We start from the raw sequence: 20,015 nt of genomic DNA, 5'->3' as shown, positions 1-20,015 counted from the left end.
ATACCTGGTATAACTCTAATGTGACTCATTTTTCATCAGGAATAAATTTGACCCATTATCTTTAACTGCTGAGAATTTTGAAACACACAAAACTTGGAGAATAAATTTCCATTTATTTCAACAGGCTGATCCTTGACCGTTTTGTGACCTATCCCTTTTTCAAACCTGTTTTCTCTGTTAACTGGGAATTGATCCATGACGCCTGGTGTGTTTGTTTTAAAAGTATCACGTTAACCTTTGTGACAGACTATTTTGTTGAGGTTAGTTGGTTATTTGGACTAGTCAGCTCTTTATTCTTGCTAGGCAGTGTTGCCTAGTGGATAGGACACTGGACTGGGAGTCAGAAGACCTGGGTTCTATTCCTATCTTTGCCACTGATCCACTGTGAGGGAATTGCCTGAGCTCGGTTGCCTCAGTTTTCCCATCTGTAAACTGGGGATGCCATCCTCCTTTTGTAAACTGCTTTGAGAACTACAGATTAAAAATGCTGTATAAGAGCTAAGTGTTGTTCATTATCTACTACTATTTATTGTTTTGATTTTAGACCAACATTTTGAAAGTGCATCCAAACCCTGATTTGCACAACTGTGTGTGCATAAAATGCACAGTTCCAAAAATTTAGGCCTTAATGTTTTGCATTGGTGTTATTGTGTGATGCTTAAATACGTACTGACAGGCACCTGTACAAATGTTCTATAGAATTATAGTGTAGAGCAAATGTATGCTCTAATGTTTAGCAATTCATGTTACATGCTTCTTTCCTTTTCTCTGCATTGAAGGTGAGCGTTGCAGCTAAGATGGCTCAAAGGATGTCCTTCGGCTTTTATAAGTACAGCAACATGGAGTTTGTACGGATGAAGGGGCCCCAAGGTAAAGGACATGCAGAAATGGCAGTGAGTCGAGTTTCAACCGGAGACACTTCTCCATATGGAACGGAGGAAGATTCGAACCCAGGATCTCCTGTGCATGAGAGAGTAAGTAGTATATGGAAAAACTGGATGGCTAAATAAACATTAATGCACCTTGCTTCAGAAACCAACATGTGGGCCAAGGCTGTGATTAGTCACGTGTAGACTCTGAAGTTTGCTTCTGCATGTTGTGTACAGCCAGTAGGTTGGTTGCTTTCTGTGCCCATTGCTCTTGACCAGATAGTGTATATAGAAAGTTATCAGACTACTCCACAGTTTTGGAGGGATATTTTAATGAAGCAATAGTCAGGGTGGTACAAGTCAAAACTGAGGCCATGTCTCCTTTGTGCAGAAATCAAAAGATCCCACTGCAATTTCCATAAGAGATGGGGGTTCCCTACTGAAAGGTGCTGTAGTAATTTAAAGTATTGTATGCATTACTACTAAATCTAATAGGACACAGCACAATGAGGAGGAACTTTCAGGGAATTTTGCCATAAATGTGACTTTTAGTCGGGGACCTGTGTGTTATTAAGGCAGAGATGAGGGCCCCGATCCAGCAAAGCACTTAAGTACATGCTTAACTTTTAAGCATGAGGCTAGTTCAGGTGACTTCAGTGGGCCTTCACTTGGAGTAAGGTACTATTCCATGTGAGAAGAGAGATCACAGTCTGCCCATAATTCAGTTATAAGCACAGTTTCAGCTAAGCTGTTTTGCCTGGCAGGTAGGGGTGATGCCATACTGTGTTACAACTATTTTTAAGAGCCAGGTCCTAGCCTAGGCAGTTACTGACGTATTTTCCTATACACGGTGATGGCTTATGGATGGAATACACTACCAGAAGAGCCCCAGGAAACAATGACTGCAAGCCACTGTATTCTATAGTCTCAGCAGTGGGCTCTGCCCCTCCTTCCTCAAAGTCCCTGTTTCATAGATTAAGGTGAGAAGGACACTTCTGCTCATCTGACCTCCTGCATGAAACAAGCAATCTCGTTTGGTCAAGGAGAGCTGAACAGGACTTCAAAGCTCATCCATGCTACCCCTTGGCCACTTCAATGTGAAAAGACCTTCCTGTGTCCGTGGCTTCCCAAAGGGGCAAGAAGAACTGCCACCACGGTGCTCTCCATGCTTTGCTGGTCTGCAGCGTGAAAGATCAGGCTCCTTAACCAAGCCTGGTGTCTCATATCCTAGAGTAGAATTCGTTTCCCTGCATTGCAACTTTGACGAGCCAGGCCTAGAGGGAGTTCCTGGTCTCTTTGTGTCTCAAGACTTCCAGTGTTCTTACTTGATGGTTGCTTGTGTCTTAACATTACCCTGCTGGTAATGGTTTTAATTATGCATAGTTTGCTATTGTTTTTCCATGTATGTGTTATATCTAGTGTGTACAGAATAAAGAAAATGCTTTTTCTAAGGCAGCCAGAAAATAGAGACTAAATACAAAAACAGGAGGATCAGATGGGAGTAAAAAAGCTTTTTAAATTTTTCATATGAATAAAGAGAAATGATGTGGAGGGATTCTGCAGTGCACCACCAACCTGGCAGACTTTGTTGTCATCCTCAATCATGTGTCACATAGCTCTTTATATGAAGGGACAGACACGAGCAATGTAAGACTGCATCCTACAAGCCGCAGCAAAATTGTTAAATTAACTGTGTAGAGAAGAAAAGATGAGATGGGGATTTCTGAGGCAGCAAAGTAGTTATCCATTTTTTCACTTGAAAAGAAACCATTAAAGTAATACTAGCAGCAGCACTCAACCAAGGCAGTGAAAGCGTTCCTGAACTGGTCAGTCCTAGTCCTGGTTTGGCCCAAGAGAAACTGTCTTTTCAAGTGCAGGATTTCTTTACTTTTCCATCCTCTGGCTTTTCTTCACTCTAGGCAGCTGTCTCCATGCAGTTGTCATCACTTAGCCTAACTAATCATTACTAGTCCTTTCCGCACATTTTCTCATCTGCCATAATGATGTACTGACTCCTTAGATCAGCATCCTGGTCTAAGGAGTTGCTTCCTGCCCCTGCCTCTGAGACAGAATGCCCTTCCTAAAAGATTCTATAAGGCAAGAAAAGTCCACCCCATTTCCAAGGCAAGGTGCATGTGCCATTCATATGCTAATCCACAACTTTAATAGTTGTTCATTCTTGTTTTCTTCTCCATTTTGCCTAACTTTTTAATGTTAAGTTTGATATATTTTTATTGTTACCCAAATCAGTTTATAAATCTTTTTTTCTCTAGTTTTGTTTCCTATGAATGAGGTGCTCAATAGACAGCCCTGAAGAATGAAGCCCTCTCTTTACTCACAGCACAAATAGCCGCAGTGCCAGACACTCTGCACTACCTCCACCTTGACAAACACTTCTACGCATAAAGGGTTGTCCAGTCACCATTTGCTTCTTGATCACTGTTCTGAAACAACCAGTGAGAGTGCCAGCTGTGGTGGTGATTTTTGCTAGCCTTCCTGAGACAACCAAATAAAAAGAGAGTTCAAACAGGAATTAATTCAGGGAAGTCTCCAGGCCAGTGTTATACAGAAGGTCAGACTAGATAGATCACAGTGGTCTCTCTTGGCCTTAGAATCTGCGAACTCATTACATAGAAGCAGAAGTCATCAAATAAAACTCTGCCTCCAAAAATTCTTCTGTTCCTATTTCCCTTTCAGGTCACATCCTTCAGCACGCCACCGACCCCAGAGCGCAACAATCGACCATCCTTTTTCTCCCCCTCCCTCAAGAGGAAAGTGCCCCGAAATCGGATTGCTGAGATGAAAAAATCCCACTCGGCAAATGATAGCGAGGAATTCTTTCGAGACGATGATGACGGAGGTGAGGGAGATTACATCAGAGAACCCAAGTGGTCTGGCTTAGGGACAGAGCTCGGGAAAGAGATCAAAGCTGGGATTTTCAAGGGGCCCTAAGCAAGATATGCACCCAACTCCACTGAAAGTGAAATACGCAAGCACTGATTTTCATTGGGCGCCTAATCCCTTTAGAAAACTTCTGAAAATCTGAGCCTGACTATTCCTACCTGCTTCTAATAATACCCTCCTTTATCTGGGGAAGAATTGTGGGAAGAAAATCCTTCATTTCAGATGCACTTTCCAAGGCAATAATGTACAATAAACTCATTGGCAAGTCCTCTAAATACCTTGTGTAATAAAGGCCTGACCCAAAGCTGATTGAAGCCAATGGAAAGGCTCCTATTGACTTACATGGGATTTGGATCAGGTCCTAAGTGCACAGACAAAAAGTCTGATACTACTAATGAATTGCATTTATGCATGTAATGATTTAACACTTCATACAGATCTTAGCATATTTTCTCTCTCCATGTCTAATTAAATTAGACTTGGTTATTTAATAGAAAAAACCAACAAGATTAATATTGAGCCCCATTCAGAAGATAAGTGAATACAATCACCTTATTTTCCAGATCATAATTTTATCATATAAAAACTCAGTGAGGAGAAAGTCAGAACTGTTTTTCATATTCAAAAATGTATTCAGTAGGAAAGCCAACAAAATTAGGCCCCTATTGATATGATAATATGTAAATACAAAGGTGGTATTTTCTAGATCACAAAATGTTAATAGAAATGATCAGTCACTGTTATTTTATATCAGTCAAATTTCAATTAATTTTGACCAGATTATCCAACCAGAAACCATGCAAAATTAATCCCTAATTAATGTATTGGTAAATACATTCATTTCTAGATCAGTGTGTCAAATAAAAAAGTAAACTTAAGTAACAACATTCCATTCAAATTCTGTGAAATAAAATCAAGGCACTGATCTTCATCTAAATTCTTGAAATGTTCATCCACGGACACCACTCCCTTTCCCTTAATTTTACTATTCAAAAAATTCACCACTTCATCATAACCAGAGAAGATATACTTAGCATACGTGACTAGACAAAGTTTAGCACAAGAGCCGAGGCCTGAATCCTGTACTGTGTAGTGTGTGGGGGGAAAACTTCTGTGACTACACAGAGTCCCACTGACTTTGTTGTGTTCCTGCTGCATGCAACACACTGTGGGATAGGGGCCTATGGGACTAATCCTGCTGAACTTGCAGTTGGTTATAATGCTTACTGTGATATCAGTGGGACTAGACTCATGATCGTCTACTCTGATCTCCTGCACATTACAGGCCACAGACCTTCACCCACCTACTCCTGCAATAGGCCTATAACCATTGGCTGAGTTACTGAGGTCCTCAAATCTTGATTTAAAGACTTCCAGACACAGAAAATCCACTATTTACTCTAGTTCAAACCAGCCCCAGATCCATGCACCATGCTGCAGAGCAAGGTGAAAAACCCCTAGGGTCTCTGCCGTTCTGACCTGAGGAAAAATTCCTTCCTGACCCTAAATATGGTGATCAGTTTGACCCTGAGTATGTGGGCGAGACACCAGGGAAAGAATTCTTCCCAGGAATTCAGAGTAATTCCCCATCTAGTGTCCCATGTCTGGCCATTGGGGATATTTGCTAATAGCAGTCATGGATGGGCCATACATTATCGTAGGCCACTTCGTTATATCATCCCCTCTATAAATTTATGAAACTCAGCCTTGAAACAAGTTAGGGTTTTTGCCCCATTCTGTTCTGTTCTAGAACTTCGCTCCTGTGATGGTGAGAAACCTTCATCTAATTTCAAGCCTACACTTGCTGATGGCCAGTTTATATCCATGGTAGTAAAATACTTTACTCGGTAATGTTTTGCAGAATCAGACTCTAAAACAGTAAATCCTAGTGACAAAAATTCTCACTACTTGGGGTCTCTCTCTTTCTCTTACTCCCTAGGAAAATACAGATTTGTTTACCATTATAATAAATCTTGTATTTTAATCTCAAAACCACTGAACACAATCTCTCCTGATTTTAAAGGGACACAAATATTACAAGAGTAGTTCAGGTTAGAGCGTTAGAACCAGATAGCATTACTGGAATTTTGTTGGGAATCCAGACATATTTTAACAGGTTGTAATAAGGGGTTAAATTTACCCATAGATCTAGAATTTAAAAGTAGATAAGTAATGTACATTAATTTGGTTCGTGGACTTCAGAAACCCAAGAATCCTAATGCTATTTGCTTAGAAAGTTGTTGAACTTCAAAGGCACAGCACAGAACTTACAAACCAGGGGGAAGGAGGACTAAGCCACCTTGGAGCCCTCCCCAGTCTTGGGCTGCTCTGGGAGAATGAAGAAGCCCTCGATATTACTTAAAGATCGTTGGGGGCTTGTCTAAGTTGTGGCAGCCTCTCTGCATTGCCCTGTAGGCCTCCGCATAGCCTGGAATGTGTTCAGTACTGCATGCTGCCACTGGCAGGATTGGCCACTATGCCAGGATTTGCAAGGGGATCCTTGGAGGACAGCCTTTTGGCTTTCTTCCACCATGCTTGTGCATGGGGAATCCTGCTCCAGACAGAGCTTTTAGGGCCCAGTTATGGTGCTGTGGCCTTTTTTACCAGGCATAAAGGGACCAGAGCAGTGGTGAGGCTCTGATCTCAGGATTCTGAAAGATTGACGAGCAATCCTCTAAGAACCCCTACTTTTTCCTCTGCCTTAGTTTGCAGATGGGGCATATTTCCTTCCGCTCGTCTTAGAGACACTTCTGCTATCTCTACTTTATTTTTTTCTGGAGATATTATTCAATCAGAATTTAATCAATTAGATGTGGGGTAAAGTTTTCAGTAGCACCCAAGTCATTTTTGAACATTAGTTAGGCACCTAAGTCACTTACATGCTTTTCAAAACTTTGTCCAAAGTCGAATTGAATTGAATTGGTCACGTACTAACCAAATTGTTGATAATACTCTTTTGACCCTATAATGCTAGATCTATGTATATTTGGGTTTTCTACGGCATCTCTTGGAATGGTATCTGAGTGGGAGGAAAAAATAGATTTATGGGCTGAACACCTCTAGGTCTCTAACAGTAAAGAGGAAAGATGAGACTGTCTTCTCACATCCTTTGTTCTAGGTGTTGCTGGAATGGCCACTCCTAGACATTTTTCTACTGTTAAGGCCTTTTGGTTATGATCTACCTTTGGGTTTTGAGCAACTCCCTCCTAGAGTTAGGATTTCAGATCCCAAGATTTTGTTCAGCCCAATCTCTACTTTTAATCACTGTTGTTCCTTATTAAGTCCCTGTTGTTCCTTCGAGAGCCTATTTTTGGAACTGTAGATTGACAATATAAATAAAGCCATATGGCAGGGGATCCCGGGCTATGGTCCATGGAATATTTGATGGAGGGGTGAACTGAACTGGCTCAACACATGATTCTGCCTCCCCTGGCTTCCAGGTGTTGATCTTAGTTGAGAGCTAAAAATACATTAATTTTCTAATACTACTTTTCCATATAAGGAATTTCTGTACAGGGATATTTTGTGATCAAGAACATCTCTGTATCCAACATTCTAGAAAAGCCCAAGCTCCACACTGTTGGTGGACCACTAGAGGAGTACCCCCCAGCTAATGGGTCACTCTGTTAGTTCAGGTGGTAATGGTATAGGCCGTGCAAGACCCTGCTTTCAGCTGCTACTAATGACCTCTGCCTGATGAAAGTGTATCAATGCCCTGCATGGAATTCAGTGCTAGATGATAATTTACAACCCCACCACTACCATCCTATTCGTGATGGGTTCTTTTCAAGATGAAACTGAGATCTGAACATGCCAGGGACATGGTGGATATAAAGCACAATTACTTTAAGGTTATTGTCTTCTACCTTGACAGATCTGCAAAATGCTTCGAATCTAAGGTCACGGTCCTTATCTGGAACAGGACGGTCTCTGGTTGGCTCATGGCTGAAGTTAAACAGAACAGATGAAAACTTTCTACTCTATGCACATTTAACCTATGTCACTTTGCCACTGCATCGAATTTTAACAGGTGAAACCTTTCAGAAATACCAGAAATGGTCTAGTCCCCAGGTGACTCACACCTGTGAGTTAGCTAGTGTCTTAGGGTTACGCTTCCTATAAAACTATCAAATTGATATTTTCTTTGGTTTTTCCCCATATTCATGTCAATTGAATACTGCCCAGTTAGTTGACCTATGTCACAGCCATGACATAGGCTTTCAGTAGTGGGGTTGGACACCCTTCATATATTTTGCTCTTGACAATCTATGTAGAACTCCTAAACACTCCCCTCCCATTGCACTATTTTCAAGGGTTTCAAGGACCATGGAAGTTGATATACAAGGTGATATATGTACACCAGTGCACAGATTTATATCCAGCTAACTCCCATCTGTCTACTAAAGACAGAAATTGTTGATGGACTGAGGGAAACAACTGGAAGGATCTGCACTAGCGCAATCAATCGAGGGAGCATACAAACCTTTCCATGATAAGGCTATCAGTCTAGAGTTCCTGTAGGATCCTGGGCTGCTTATGGATGTGGAGAAAGCAGCAGTGATCAAGAGTTCTTGTTCATGTCGGTCTGGAAACTGTGGCACTTCTCTTGAGGCAAACCTAACCATGCCCCTTTCAGTTCCAGATTGGAGCATTGTAATACCCTGTCCATGAAGGTACCCTTTAAGACCACTTAGCAAGTTCAGGCAGGGCAATATTTAGTTGTCCATTTACATAACGTTTCATGCTATAATACAACTGTGCTCCATAGTCTACACAGACTCAAAGATATTTTTTTGGGTGCAATCGAAGGAGCTGGTTTTGATCTGGGAAGGTATTTGTTACTTGGACCTCCTGTATCTTAGAATTCATCTATCTCTCTTCATGCTCCAGTCCAGCAGTTGAGATCACCTGGGACATGTGAGCTGATAGGTACTAGATTGGTTTGTCTGTGTGCAGAACTTTTACCTAATGAAATCACTTCTTGCAGTTCCAGTAAAACCCCAAATTTATTGCAATTCAAGGAACATTATAAATGTTATCTATTTGTCAGGGTCTTCCTGTGAGGTGGCTTGAAGAGGGGGTGGACTTGTAATAGGGGAGCTTTTATTACATATCCAACTAACGCTGAAAGAGAGAACTGACGTGCCTATCATGCCTCCAGTTGCACTATCCTATTATAATAATAGCTTGCAACTATATGCTAGTTTTTATTCAGGGATCTCAAAGCACTTTACAAAGATGCATCAGTATTAGCCCCCTTTTACAGACTGTGAAACTGAGGCAGTGGCAAATGCTGTAGATAGCAATGATATATATATATATATATATGTGTGTATGTATGTGTGTGTGTGTATATATATATGTGTGTATGTATGTGTGTGTGTGTATATATATATATATATATATATGTGTGTGTGTGTATATATGGATAGCATTTTGCCCTTTCACTGAATACAGCGATCAGTGTAATTCAGAATAAAACTACACATTTAAGTTCTATTCTTATAGTAACTATTTATTTATATTATAAAATCACCACTAGGTTGTTGAGAATATCTTTCTGCTGCATAACTGGAACCTTCACCAAGACCCATCTCTCTTACTATAAGATTTTGGAATAAGTAGAAAGTGTATGGTTTCTTCTGGCATTTAATACTTGTTTATTGGTTGGCATAAATGCCTCCATCCTTAAATATTTGCTGATAGCTCACACACCCTTCTGAGGCTCGGCATAGGAAAACGTTTAAAAGGCAGGCTTACAAGAATCTGTGTCTACATCAACCCGCAGCTGAACAGAATCTATATCTATATATATATATCTGCGGGCGGTCAGCATTTCAGCATCGAAGAATCTGCCATGTGGGATAGCTCTTTGTGGGGAGGATGTTTAGCTGTCTTTGCAGATAATTCCCAGAACGAGTGGCTATAATCACAGCTACAGTGATCAGAGGGGAAAACTGGATAGAAAGATGTACCTGGTTTCATTGTTTACAAGTGTGAGTGGGAGCTAGTGAGAATCTCGAATCCGTACTAATACCTGATTTTTGCAACTTTGTGTGAACTTATTTGATCTGCCTCCTAATTATGAAATATAAATCAACCCTCTTTTATACCAAATATTAATCGTTACTCTTTTTCTGTTGCCTAATTAAGGAGAGACTGGCAGTCCAATTTCTAAATGTTATTAAATATCTCAGGGTTGTGAGTTCAATCCTGGAGGGGGGCCATTTAGGGATTTGGGGCAAAAGTCTGTCTGGGAATTGGTCCTGCTTTGAGCAGGGGGTTGGACTAGATAACCTCCTGAGGTCTCTTCCACCCCCCTGATATTCTGTGATTGTAAATACAGATTTAAGTGTCTGCCTTTCAATGCCCATGTTGAAAATGAGGCCTGACTCTCAAAAGCACTCTTCCAAATTAATGTTTTGCTGGATTAGAACACAGCAAAAATGTTCCAAAATCCCTTAGGTTTTGTGTTGTCTGTAACCAAGGCCAGCAGTCAATGTTTGTCTCTGTCTCTGAGTAGGGTGACTAGATGTGACATTTTTATAGTGACAGTCCCGTTTTTTGGGACTTTTTCTTATATAGGTGTCTATTAACCCCCCACCCCCGTCCCATTTTTTCACAGTTGCTTTCTGGTCACCCTATCTCTGAGGCTTCAAGAAAACCAGATGCTCCGTTGGTCTGTGAGAACAGAATTTGGGTGCATTTCTCAGTGGCAGCAAAAGCTTGTTTTGCTGCAGTAATTTCTTAGTGATGGGGCTCCCACCAGTTCCCTTGGAAGACTATTCCACTGTCTAACAATGTTATCTGAAAGGATCCCCATACAACTGCACCTTTCCTGTCAAAGAACCCCATACCACGATAAAAAGTATACATTGAATCAGTTGTCATCTCTCTCTGATGACACATAGCTCTTGTTTACCACTACACTGTTATAATGCAGAACAAGAAATTAATAGGAATTTGGCGGTATACGATGTGACAGTTCTGCTTTTTAATCCCCTTCTGAATTAGTGTGAAAACAATTTGACTAACATGCAATCCATGAGTAGATCACTGGTTCCTCTGACTTGCTGTTTAACAATTATAACTTTTGCTAGATATTCTCAGTATGGATTGTAACTTGTCTTCCCTTGTCTGTTTAGATATTCTGGAAGTGCGGCAGAAACCAATTCTGATGACATAGCAGAGCGCTGGGCACTGCCTTGGAATTTTGCTGCCAAGTGCCTATCCATGATGGTTTTCTGTGACAACGCTACCATCTAGTGTCAGGAATATAAACCTACACAGAAAAAACGGGAAGTTAAGAATACCAGCCAATTAAAGTGCCTCTCTCTTCCTTCCTCTGCTGTCATACACCGTCTGCACACAATAGTAATACATCTCTTTAAAGTGTTCTGACTAGAGGACTTTCAAAAACAAAACCAGAAGGGGCTGTGTTTAAAAACAAAATCAATGCTTTATGAACAATTTGTTACCGTGTTTACTTTATAACTGAGAAACCAACATGTACAGAATGTGTTGAACTTTATTTTCGTTGAGAGAAACAACTTTAGGATTTCATAATGATGTACCAATGAACTTTGTTCATAGACTCTTGTCCATGCCCTCCTTGTTATAATGGCTTTGTGTGCATGTGTTTTGGGATGCAAGGGACAATAGAATATTTTGCTAGTCAGAAGGGGTAAGGAAAGAGATGCAACCACGGTGTGTTGTCGTTGTGGTATGTGCATTTGGTCAGGATGGAGCTAAAATAATGCTTTCAATGCTCTTTTTCTGTTGGTGTGTCGTTCCTGAATTCCTAAGATAGCTTTATTCCATGATGACCATTTCCCCATTTACCAAAGAACAGTGAAGACTTCCTGCTCTAGAATGGTCTAAGGGAAAGAGCCAACATAAGAAGGGAAGAAAATGCTGCTCTAGAAAATCTGTAGTCCAGTTCCAGTACTGCTGCTGCTATGATGTAGGAGTAAACCCAAGTCTTAATGTATAGAGCAATGGGAGAGCATAACTAGACTCCAGTACCAAACACGTTCAGATTATTATTATCCTTCTGCAATCGCGGGACTGCAGCGTAAGGAGTTCTCCTCCCAGAAGCTTTTGACTGACTCAGCAATTTCCCTGGATTCTGTGTGTGTTAGTTTCTGTGATGATTCACTGTACTGAAGCACAAAGGGTTTTCTTTAAAGACAAGCTTAAGTATAGTTCTTCTCTGAAAAGTAACTGAAATGACCTTGTGGGAGGCTTGCGGTTGTGTGCTGTGTTTAGCAGTAATGCATGTTTTTCTAAATAGCACCCCTGTAAACTTCTCTGGGAATCTGAAAGTTCAATTGGTAAATACTCTGCAACCAGCATTCAGTTAACAATTCTGATGGGGGAGCCAGAATATAGCATGGTTCCCTTTCTTAGCACTGCAGAGCCAATGCAGTAACTGGCAGACTCTAAAATACACACAGGAAGGAGATCAGTTGAGAGAGCAGATGCCATTCTTAGTTACTTTTCAGGGCTTGTCTACATGTATAAACAAGCCCTCAGAATATCACCACCCTATGCTCCATGCTGGCACTGCGGTTACCAGCATGGCATGTGCTTAAAGCCTAAATCTTTGGTTTTCCCCTTGACCTTTTCCCAAACTGCTTTGTTGTTGTTCTCTCAGTAGCATCAGGTGAGATGCTTCATTTCTGCCCAGAAGCCATGGAAACGGTTCCACTACAGCTTAAAGGTAGACTGTATTGCACACCCAGGATGATGGCTCCATCTGGTAAAATATACTTGTCAGTCTGTTTATAGTTACACTTTAAACCTAAATTAGAATATGCATTGTTGGAGCCTTAGGCTGGAAGAAGTCAACTTAATGCAAAGTGATGGTATTTCTAACACTGGCAATGTGAACATACTACAAGAAACTGTAGGCCAATTTCCCATTGACTTTAGGCAAACTATTTCAGCTCTAAGTAACTCATTAACCAGTAGAGTTTATTTTGTTAGTGCTAACCAATATTACTGCAGGTTAGAGACTGTCGTAAACATTGTTCCTCCAATCCCTGTGTCAACAATTAAATCACTTTTGGCAAGAGAGCAACCTCCAGTCTTTGTCTTGAGCCTCTGAAAATGCCCTAATTCTGCACTTTCATACTGCTGGGCTAAGCAAATCAATGCAGTTTTCCTTTAACTGTTCATTGCAGTGGGGAGGGAGAGGAGAGAGAACATTTGTACTTCTAGAGGCAATTGGAACATTGGAACCAAATACTCTGAGATTAGTAAATATTATGAATAGGAAAATGTATCCATTTGGAAATGTGACTTAGGTGTCTGAGTACTGTTCTGTCTCCAGCCATTTTCCCCCTCTCCTGCCCCCAGGCTGACGTCAATATGGTAGGATTAAATAACCTAAATTCTCATGGGCTGGAGGCACATGCTGTGTATATTTTCAGGATAAATGGCAAACACGGCATGATACTAAACTAATCAGGAATGTACGGACAATTCTAGGAGCAAGCAGTACAAATTCTAGAGCCTTATGCAAGACATACTGTCTTGCTGTAGTGTGTCTGGACTGGAGTTTTGCTAATGTCTAGTTTTTAAAGGGCTAAGAAAGTCAGCCAGTCATTTTGGTATATTTTATACTGTGTTAACAGATCTGCCACAGGCACTCTGAATGAAGTCACCTTTTTGACTAGCCGAAATGGGCTGTAACTGCATGAGCTTGGACAACCACAAGAAATACAAATCCATGTGTTTTGAATGTCATTAGTGCTCTGAGGAAATTGCTAGATGTACCAGACTGTAAAAGAGCCCTTCTAAAAATCTGAAGTAGAACTCTCTGTACAGCTCTAGTCAGTTGTTTTCTGTCAAGTGAAAAGCTTAAATATTTGTAATGAAACCTAATACTCCAGAGTAGGAGGATTTGGGTTGGTTTTTTATGAAACCCTAAGAATCAAAACCTACAGTCCTCGCAGGCAGGAGTCCCAGTGACGTTAGCAGGAGCTTGGCTTAAGTGAGGCTGGCATATTATTTGGACCTTGAGTCTCTTAAAATGCCCTTACTCTGCACTTTCATACTAGACCTTTAGCATATTATTGCACTACACTACATAAGAGAATGTGAGGTGGGAGCTCCTGATCTTTTTATTTGGAATTTTTCCATCCTGTAGCTCCAAAGCATTAAATCAATGGAGCTGAGGCACCACAGGAATAAAAAAACTACCAAGGAATGTACTGAAGTGTTGTTGAGCTCCATAAGTATACCATATAGATGACAAATATGAGTAAACAGGGTTTTGTTTGCCCAGTTACTGTTTTGACTATTGAAGCAGCAGCAATTTTAATGATGTATACTGAAGCTTGACAACTAGAATGGAAGTTCTTGTAGTATGAGAAAGCACTATGGTTAGCATGAGCCTGGAAAGCTTTGCTGCTCAGGTCAATCTGTTAATCAGTTGGTTATTCTTGTTTGGTCTGATAGCTTTTTCCATTGTGCTGCACAACCACCACCTCTGGAGAGCTGAAATTTGCCATATCCATCATCCTCGGGATAAATATAAAGACAGATGTCAAATACAAGCGTGTAAGAAATCTGTTTAGGTTCAAAAACTTAATAAGAGCTTATTACACCTTTAATGTTACCATTTCAAGACATTCTCCGTTATCAATTATATTGTATTAACAGGGCGGTGATGTGCCTTAAAGACCACAGTGTATGTAAAATTCCATTCAAAGTCTTTGCAATTCCCCCCAACCACCACAGGATGTCTTCCAAGTCTGTCCAACCTCTCGCATGTGTCACATCATTGATAGAGGCCATTCTAGAAATGTATAAGCTTGAGCAGGCTTGGTTCATCTAAACTTTGAGAATGGGTTCACCTTCCTTCTCATTGGATTTACTCAATCTTGAGGCAAAGCTTGACTGAGTCAAAGCCACATGAACCAACCTGGGTTTGCATAGTCCCTGTTCAGAAACATAAGTCAGGTCACCTTGCTCACCAGGGCAAACCTGGCTTTGAAAGGAAAGTAGGGGAGCCTCAAGTTTTGCATAGGTTGAAGTGTGATGTGACCTGAATCATGCTGTTATCCACAGCCCTCCACTTGCAGAAAGGATGTGATGGGCTTTTCTAAAAAGAGGGATACATTTAGTTTGACTTGCAAGGGGAGATAACACATTAAATTTCCAAAATATCTTCTTGTACCAGCATTTAGTTCTGAAACTTCTAAGGCCACACTGGATCCATGTAGCTTATATCCACACATGCAAGTGCTTGTAAATCCCCCTTGACATTGCTTTCAGCCAGTCACTGTAAGATTTTGCTTTCCAGCTGAGTTTGTTTTGTCACCTACTTTTTCCAAGTCTCAAATCTTCCTGATAAAAATAGATGTAGGGTAAAACTTTCCAAAGTGCTTAAGTCCCAGCAACAGTCAATGGGACTTCAAAGTTCTTAAACGCATGGAACAAAGGTACTTGTGAGAATTCTACTAGTGCTACAGGGACAGCCGTACTTGGCAGGGCTGGCTATTTCTTATGGACCCATCTTATACGCATTAGCAAATGGTCCTCATGGCCTCCACAGAGTTGTCACTCAAAAGCATTGGGAATTGGGTTCTCTGTGATCACAGCCCAGAGTTATCTGGTGCTACCCCACTTTGTATTATTAAATGTGACTGAACCAGACTGTGTAGAAATCGTGTGTGTTGAAAGTAAGTAGAATAGAACCCATGTAGAGAAACGGCTGAATGAACAAGTTGCCTGTACACCAAACCTTAAATGAAAAAACAGTATTTTACATCAGAATGTAACTGTACAGACGCTTGGTCGGGATAATATAAGACTGCAAGCAGGTTACAGTGTTCAACGTTCTCTGTGTACATATATAAATATATTCTCAGACTAATTTTAACCAACTAACACTTGTTGCATGGTTTTTTTGCCTCATTGATCATTGAGTGACAGATGATCAACTGAAAATCATGCTGACACTGCAGCTGAGCCCCTTGAACAAAGAGCGGTGAGAACACCTTTGTGCACCAAAAATAAGACTAATGTTACTTATTGCAACATGAAGACAATGTTGAACCCTGCACCCAATAAACAAAGACCTCTTCAATGACCATATGTTTTGTTAACTGTATTTTCTTTGTATTGTATCCTATATGTTTGAGGGTAGTATGAATTTATATTTCCAGAACATTACAAGTCTTTATATTAAGCAGCAAGTTAGAAATTGGTTGGGATGATAATGTGAAACATGTACGAAGGTCCACTAAATAGGCAATTATCTGAAGATGAGTGTCCCATTTACTGTTTACTTTCATTTGACCTTGAGTAAAAGAGATTCATCTTGTGTGACTAATACTGGCTCCTTGTGTGATCACTTTAGTATTTAGGGGGAGAAGGGAGGGGGAAATACAACACATTTTTAAAAGGTTTTTCATATTTTCAATTAAATACAATAGTAAAAAAAATCTAGTATCTTTTAAAATTGTGTTTTCCTTGTAATTCTCTGACTTAATGGCTACATAACTCATTTATGTATTTATCTATTGGAAAGGTTAAATAGAATGGAATATTGAGCCATGACTAGCTGGAATTTTTTCTTTCCTGGCAAGTTCAGGTACTTTTGAAGTCTCCACATGGTGAGGTATTATTAACATGAAACCAGATTAACATGGTTTGTTGTTAATCTGAATCAATGTAAAAGAGATGAGTTGTCCGTTTGGAATTGGTTCACAGCAAGAAGCTAGAGACATTGATTCTTAAGTCCTTATTTAGGCAAAATTGGCATGGAGTTCAGTGTCATCCTTGTTGGGATAAGGAATGCAAGGTTTGGGTCTTTACCCCCCATTTTAATTTTATCTCTGAGCATCATTTTAAAGCACCGTGAGTTAGATTTTAAACACTTTTTTTTTAAGCACCATGCATTTTTTTAAAAAATCATGGTAGCTTCCCCATGTTAAAGAATCAGAATTTTGAAGAGACAAGGCACACCACAATGCAGCCCCTCCAGCCAGTGTGTACTGTAGCATACATACACAGCAATACCTAATAGCTTGAGAAGAAATGGAGAATGGTGATCCATTATTCAAATTAAAAATTGGAAGTGAGGGATGAAGGAAAAAGAGAAGGGAAATGGGACACGTTAGGTAAGAATCCCAAGTGAAGTTTGGTGAGAACAGTGGCTTTTTTTTGCAAAACATGGAAAAGGATCACAAGTGGTCAGAAACTTAGTGTTCTGCCTCTCCTGGAAGAACTTATTCTTCCTGTGGAATGACCGGAGGGAGGAGGGAGAAGAGTGTAGAACCTACACTCATATCCCCTAACAAAATTATTTAAAAACAATGTTTTTTTAAGCTGTGGTCCATGGACCCCTGGGGGGTGGGGGGAGGTGCAGACTGTCAGATTTCCAATGGGGGTCTACCCTGGGGGGGGGGGGGGCGCGGGGCGGGAAAGAAAGTTTGAAAAAACACACTGCCCTAAGCAGGCTCTGGAGCCAAGCAAAGTTATTTGGCCAGCTCGTGGCATTTGCAGAGATACTCCATATATGTTTTGATAGTGTATGATTCATAAGTTTGCTTCCTCTTCATAGTTTAAGATTCCCTTGAATTATCTTTCTATTCAGTGATGTAAACAAAGTGGCAACTCACTCCACAGATCCAGAGTGTGTTTCAGGAGAAATAGACCCCTAATTGGCAGCTGTGGTGGATACCTTGTGTGCTGACACTCTTAGTATGTGAAAGCAAAGCCTGTTGTGACAGTGTGCGTAGCCCAAGGCTAACACCACTCAGTGCACTTTGGAAGTGTCCCCACCTGGGGTACATTGCTGAGGTAATAGTTTTACTCCTGAGTGAGTCATCTAATCATCTGCAAACAGTTGAAAAGGGAGGCAGAAGGACATAAGGGGGGGGCAAGAAGAGAGGAGGGGGAGTGACCAGAGATGCCCAAGATTTCAGAGGTGAGAGATCTCTTCAGTTTTGCTCTGCATCTGGGTAGTAGGTAAAGTCTTAGGGTGAAAACTTTAGGCCGTGGGGAAACAACTGTTTATGAAGCACATTGTAAATAAAGCACATGGTGTTGAACTTGCCTTTGGTGTGGATGAGGACTGTTTGCACTAAGAATCCAAGGCAGGGGAACCCCCACATGTTGACAGCTGCGTTGTCACTTGTTCCACTGTTTGTGCTTCCTAGAACATACCAGGTAAAAAGTTGTGGGGGAGGGTTTGAGGAGACATAAGGGAGAGAAAACTAGGAAGATTCTGGGCCTGCTTCTCCTCTGTGACTCTGACATGAATTGAAAATCAGGTAGTAGCTCTGCCTTAGTTAATAAGCGTGGATAAGCCCTTGGTAAGGAAAACACAAAGATGAGGACAAGTCTTGCCTCCAGGAGTGCTCAGACCATATCCCTGGTCCCATACAGCCATATCTGGCGGCAAACACCCCTTAGCTAGAAATGGCTAACAGAGCAGGCTGTTCTAATGACTTACTGTGAAATTTGCATCTGAAGAACTGGGTTTTACCCACAAAAGCTTATGCCCAAATAAATCTGTTAGTCTTCAAGGTGCCACTGGACTCCTTGGTGTTTTTGTGAAATTTAGGTGTGTGAGGGAATCTACTCCCAACTTAATCATGAGCAGGGAAGTACTGCTATAGAATTTGGGTTCTCTCACTGCTCATTTAGTATTAGCAGCTCCTGCGTGTTCAAAACCAGCAACAGTGGGATTTGTCAAAGTGTAGAACTATTTCTTTAAAAACTGTCTGAATATAAAAAGGAAAAGGAAGGAATCAGTAAGTGTTCTCTGGGCTGCTGGAAAGGTGATTTGTAAGGATCCCCCTCATTAAGAATCATACCTTAAAAATTAATTTGGTTAATGAACTTTGTTTTGGAAAATAGACAAATACACTTTTAGATCCTGTAGATAATTTTCCCTACCTGTTACAAACAGGTAAGGCACAAACACTTATATGCTAAACAATATTAGGGCTCTTAGCCAGAAACTTCAAACAAACAAGCCATCCCTCTAATTAGAAATAAAAGGAGAAACTTAGTAACTGGCACCAAAAAGCTCTTTGAAATATTTGCTAACTTTTTCCATACTTTATACAATTCAGAACTTCCAACTCCTCAATTTATAAATAGATATGAGCCTTGCGAAACTACCTCATTGCTCAGAGGATGACATGGTCGCTTTTGATAGGCAAATTTCTGCAGAGGAAGTTGAAAATGTAATTAATTTAAAATCCAGTAAAGCTCCAGGTTCTTAGAGGTTTTCTGGAGAGCATTACAGAACTCTAAAGCGAGTGTTGGGCCCTATTTTAATTGTTTAAAGATACATTGCAGAGGAATGAAATTGCAGATTCTTGGAAAGGAACAAAAATGGCAGTTATTCCTAAAGAAGAAAAAGATCCTACCCATTGTGCATCATACACCCCTAGATCTTTAACTGATGTGGATGCTAAAATGTATGCCAAGATATTAGAAAAGAGATTGTGTCCTCTTGCCCAAATATATTCAGCTGAACTAGTCTGGTTTCATTGCTGGTAGGTATCTAGCCAATAACAGCAGCAGAATTCTGAATTTTATCTCTAATGTTAATTCTAGCAATTCTTTCCATGGGCTGCTTTCAACAGAGAGTGAGAAGGCCTTCCACGGGCTAGAAGGCAAGCACTTCAGATTGTGGTAAGCTTTGGTTTTGGGAATCAGTTTTATAGGGGCATATCAGCCCTCTACTCATCTTCAAGCATCTACTGTGGTAAGTGGTCAGCAATCTCCTCATTTTCATTTGTCTAGGAGAAGACAGGTGCCTTTTCACATTTCCCTCCCCCTTCGTCAGTGGAGTCAGCTGCAAAAAATGGGAGAAACAGCCCCCTTTTTAAAAGGTATTAAAACACTGTCTGGACTAAACACAAACTAATTTTGTATGACACTCATGTTCTATAATTTTTAATGAAGCTTCTGCTCCTGCAAATATAGTTGATGTTGGAATTGGTGCAGGTAGCAGGCTTCAAAATAAACTACAATTGTCAAAAGCAACATGTTTGCTACATAAGTTTAAATGGGGAAAGGAATAAAAAATATTTAGGAATAAATATTGTGGAGAAACAACATTTTTAAGGCAAGTTACCCACCCGTGTGGATAAAATTAGCAGGAATGAAATAAACATGCAATGTTTCAATATACATAATTTATTTCTGAAAACTTTCTAATTCTGGACATAGAACAAAACTCTCAACTCCTAGGCGCTCTCTTTTTCCACT

The 20,015-nt window shown here is 40.5% G+C and overlaps 1 protein-coding gene and 1 long non-coding RNA gene across 3 annotated transcripts in view; both read left to right on the top strand.

The window, feature by feature from the left end:
- Nucleotides 1-15,874, top strand: part of KIAA0930 (KIAA0930 ortholog) — a 145,037-nt gene extending 129,163 nt beyond the window's left edge. For both annotated transcript variants that reach the window (XM_044995299.1, XM_044995292.1), the window contains exons 7-10: nt 780-974; nt 3,567-3,729; nt 7,648-7,803; nt 10,919-15,874. In XM_044995299.1, coding sequence (XP_044851234.1) covers nt 780-974; nt 3,567-3,729; nt 7,648-7,803; nt 10,919-10,959 — 555 coding nt within the window. In that variant the 3' untranslated portion in view covers nt 10,960-15,874. The remainder of the gene's footprint in view (nt 1-779; nt 975-3,566; nt 3,730-7,647; nt 7,804-10,918) is intronic.
- Nucleotides 15,875-17,592: 1,718 nt separating this feature from the next.
- Nucleotides 17,593-19,753, top strand: LOC123375403. Its single transcript, XR_006581431.1, has 3 exons — nt 17,593-17,715; nt 19,359-19,436; nt 19,548-19,753. It is a non-coding gene; the product is annotated as an uncharacterized LOC123375403 (long non-coding RNA).
- Nucleotides 19,754-20,015: the final 262 nt, after the last annotated feature.

The sequence above is a fragment of the Mauremys mutica genome, chromosome 1 (assembly GCF_020497125.1).
Source record: "Mauremys mutica isolate MM-2020 ecotype Southern chromosome 1, ASM2049712v1, whole genome shotgun sequence".
Classification (NCBI taxonomy): Eukaryota; Metazoa; Chordata; order Testudines; family Geoemydidae; genus Mauremys; species Mauremys mutica.
The sequence above is the reverse complement of the archived record's forward strand: the minus strand, read 5'-3'. Positions and strand labels throughout refer to the sequence as shown.